At 35.3% G+C, this 3,966-nt stretch overlaps 2 protein-coding genes across 2 annotated transcripts; both read left to right on the top strand.

The window, feature by feature from the left end:
- Window positions 1–6: 6 nt before the first annotated feature.
- On the top strand, window positions 7–905 carry LOC129579743 (senecionine N-oxygenase-like). The gene is made up of 3 exons (XM_055469908.1): window positions 7–123; window positions 202–365; window positions 443–905. Exons 1-3 carry the CDS (start codon window positions 15–17, stop codon window positions 761–763), a joined length of 594 nt encoding a protein of 197 aa, XP_055325883.1. The 5' UTR covers window positions 7–14; the 3' UTR covers window positions 764–905.
- Window positions 906–2,817: 1,912 nt separating this feature from the next.
- On the top strand, window positions 2,818–3,854 carry LOC129579742 (uncharacterized; the record flags this gene model as incomplete). The annotated part of the gene is made up of 3 exons (XM_055469907.1): window positions 2,818–3,091; window positions 3,213–3,429; window positions 3,493–3,854. Coding segments are annotated over exons 1-3 (646 nt in total), but the record flags the coding sequence as incomplete, so codon positions are not given.
- Window positions 3,855–3,966: the final 112 nt, after the last annotated feature.

Here is a 3,966-nt window from a genome sequence, read left to right as displayed (position 1 = left end):
AGCGTCAAAGTCTGATGCCACCAAAAACTACACTTCAAGATAATGTCGAACGTTTTACACCAACCGGCGCTGAATTCATTGATGGCACCCACGAAACATTCTCTTTGGTGATTTTTGCAACAGGTAAGAAGATTTTTTTCATGGCGAAAAATGCGTCTATATTGAATAAGTCACTAATACTTGTATATAAAATATTTTCAGGCTACAATTTCACGTATCCATTTTTGAGCGTTGACACTGGCATCACCGTGGAGGAAAATACTGTTTTGCCACTGTACAAGCAAGTCTTTAACATTGAACATCCCACGATGATTTTCATCGGTGTACCATTCACCACTTGCACCACTCGACTCTATGACTTGCAGGTAAATACAAATCATGCTGAGTTGATTCATTTTCATTTAAATCTTATGCAAATAACTAATGACGACTTTTAAATCAGGTGCGATTCGCAATGAAATTCCTTACGGGTGAAAAACAACTGCCATCGAAGTCGGACATGTTGACCGATATGCAAATTCAATTGCAAAATCACTGGGGTAAAGGCTATGGCAAGCGCTACACTCACTATCTGGGCGTTGAGCAGAATGAATATTTCAAGCAACTAGCTGAAACAGCTGACGTTGAACCGATTCCAGAAGTTTTGCCCGATATGCATTTCGATTCGCGCGAATCTATGAAAAAGGGCCCATCAGAGTTCCGTAAATTCAAATACATTATCATCGATGACAAAACGTTCACCAAGGAACGGGAAGAAGATTAATTTACGAACAACGCAAGGCTGACGAGAGAAAAAAAATCCATGACCCTGGCGATATTAATTCACCTTTTTAGAGGCACTTATCAATTAATAGTAGCAAAAAGTGTTTGTTTTGAATATATTTACTATCAAAATTTTTTACTTACATTCTGTGTATTATTTTTCAAGAAAAATTCAACGCTATCGAAATGTTGATATGTCTATGAAGAAGAGGGAATAATTGAAATGACTACATATACATCAACAATAGATGTTATCTTCGTATTAATTTAATCAATATAACGTAATGAATATACCGGCGTGTGCACCAAATACCACTGTTGAATATTTTTCAAATTCGAACCACATTTTTTGTTGGCCCCTTTAAAGTTGTAAACTTTCAATTTGCATTTACATCTATTTTCGCCAATTGAACGTTTGGAATAATTACCGAGAAATTGTTTGATTTCGAAAAGTTCTTCCTTTGGAATAAACTTTCCTATAAATGTTTATTAACAAAATATGTGCATCTCTTGCCGTTTAGAATTCTGATTAAAGAAAAAAATGCTGAAATTTTACAAAATGTGAAAATACATAAACTTCTACTTCGATGATCGTCAACATTTGAAGGTAAGCTACTTATCAGTTTCGTGAAAAACACAAAAAACTGTATAAAAAATTTACATTTTACATTTTTCATGTTACGAATAATGTTTTATTATTGAAGCGACGATTCATTTTTAAGATAAAGATTTTATGTTGCGCTTCAGTTCAAACACTTTTATTCCCATTTTTATTATCAACAACACATATTTATTCAATGCGCAAGATGTTAACCGGAGCAAAACGCGAAAATATGGCAAAGCCAAAAAGTTGAATAAGAAACAAAGTCATGTTAATTTGGCTCAGATTTTTGTCGGCCCATCCAGTGAAATAGCGTAAGTTTTTAATGAAGAAGGGGACATCAACGTAGTCTGAGGTAGAAAATGTTTGATTTATTTTGGCCTCTGTATTCGAAATTTTCTTTTGGTTTACTATTTTGTTTAGTGCTGTGAGCACGGAATTTATTATTCGGTTAAACAAGTTCACCAAAATTGTTGCCAAATGATTGAAAGCTCAACGTCACCTTAAATTAAGGTCCTTAATTGGTTCATACTTGAAATTGATAGATAAAAAGTTGTGCCTGATGTCAATTATTCGTAGGATCCGTAACAAGGAGGGGCCTCGAACAATTGACATTTGACATAAAACGAACAAAAAATATAAATATAAATCATATGTTCATTGTTCATACTTTCGAATTGTCATTTTCTCTGTCATAAAGGGTGATCTCTTTTCAATGGTGACTCTTTTTTTCATTTGCTAATTGATGTGTGTGTCGTAGAGTAGGCATTTTATTTTCTTCATCAAAATTTGATACGGCATCCGTTTTGTAATTTTATGTTGTGCATTTCATTTAGTTTATGAGGTAAAAAGCTCAATAAGATTGCGCCGTAATTGTTTCCATGTGCAGAGAAATAAACAGCAAAAAAAGCATGTGATTTTTAGATCATCATTGAATCCATTCACCTGCACAATCGCGTTGCACAAAATTTCGATTTCGCAGAGTAATAGCATTGAACCGAATGTATGTACAACAAGTTTGATGTGTGTACAAGGGTGTTTTCGGCATCGTTTAATCAAAAAATGGTATGCCTTATTCAATAGATCTCAGAATTCTGAGTCAATTGATAATATTTTTGTCGCGGATGGACTTGTGATGACACTTCCCGAAGCTGAAAACAAAAACAGTTTTATTCTGAATTTCCATAGTAACCTGCGATAACCAGATTTGATTTGATATTTGAAAGCAAAAATTTGACAAGAAAACATAAAATTGAATCTAGTTGTCACACGTTACTATAGAAATTCAGAATAAAACATTTTTCGTTTTAAGTTTCGGGAAGTGTCACCACAAGTCCATCCGCGACAAAAATGTTATCAATCGACTCAGAATTCTGAGATCTATCGAATGAGACTTACCATTTTTCAATTGAACGATGTCGAGAACACCCTAGTGTACATACGTCGTTATAGTTCGAGCGCTTCCCCTTAATATTTGTTATGCACTGTATTTTTGACTGTAATCATGACTCTCATAAATTAATCAATTTTAGGTTGAGTATTATAACAAGCAGCAATCGATATCATATTTTATGACATAATCTCATTGTGCATTCGGACATAGTCATTACGTCTCAGCCGTTTTAAAAGATTACACCACCAAACTGTGTGCTAATTTGAATATGTTACATATAGATAACGGAAACGGAAAGTTGTATAAATTAGTATTGATTCGAAAGGGCAAAATCAGTTGAGTACGGTCAATAGATTTCATAGCGTATGAAGTGTTGAAACTATTTGTTTCATATATTGTGTTTTACCGAAAGTGCTTTGAAAATGACGAAATTGCCAATTTCTCATGTAAATACAGCAGCGATAAAAGCAGAACCGGCGCCGGTTTTAAATGTGGCTGTTATTGGAGCTGGAACATCGGGGTTAGTGAGTGCAAAATATGCACTGGCTCAAGGTTACAATGTGACAGTTTACGAACAGGCTGAACAATTCGGCGGGATTTGGTGGTACACAGACAAAACCGGCAAAGATCAATATGGTCAAAATGTCCATTCGGCGATGTATCAAGGGCTTAGGTAAATTTTACAAACTCGGATTCTATTTTAAATGATATTTACATAATTTTTGTATTCATTTAGAACGAATTTGCCACACCAAGTAATGGAATTCAACGATCATCCCTATCCCAACGGAACCAAATCGTATCCATCACAAGCCGATGTCCTGAAATACCTTCACTCATACGCGGATCGTTTTGAAATCAAGAAACACATCAAGCTCAGCCACTTGGTTATCCGCGTTCTTCCAATCGAAAATGACAAATGGGAAGTGATCGTGAAGGATTTGCCAAACGACAAATTCCAGACACTGATCTATGATGTCGTTTTTGTTGCCAACGGTCACTTTGCTTCGCCACGTTATCCAAGCATACCCGGCCTTGATGAATTCAAAGGGCAAACACTGCACAGCCATGATTATCGAAGCGTCGAAGCATTCCATGGTGGGATGCGGTTAAATTTAAGCATTCGCTTTTTCTTCATTAGTTTTTTTCACATTTCTAATTCCATTCCCGTTTTTTAATCTGAACAGATGAAAATGTTCTTGTCATCGGA

This window comes from Sitodiplosis mosellana, unplaced genomic scaffold (assembly GCF_009176505.1).
Source record: "Sitodiplosis mosellana isolate CC-2019 unplaced genomic scaffold, AAFC_SMos_1.0 Smas_scaffold_6494, whole genome shotgun sequence".
Lineage (NCBI taxonomy): Eukaryota > Metazoa > Arthropoda > Insecta > Diptera > Cecidomyiidae > Sitodiplosis > Sitodiplosis mosellana.
This window is presented reverse-complemented; position numbering and strand designations above follow the sequence as displayed.

Bases quoted from the DNA above. Each gene is read 5' to 3' on its own strand.
- LOC129579743 (XM_055469908.1), top strand. From the start codon at position 15: ATGCCACCAAAAACTACACTTCAAGATAATGTCGAACGTTTTACACCA. The intron at 124-201 runs GTAAGAAGATTT...AAATATTTTCAG, and splicing joins TTTGGTGATTTTTGCAACAG to GCTACAATTTCACGTATCCA. The intron at 366-442 runs GTAAATACAAAT...CTTTTAAATCAG, and splicing joins CTCGACTCTATGACTTGCAG to GTGCGATTCGCAATGAAATT.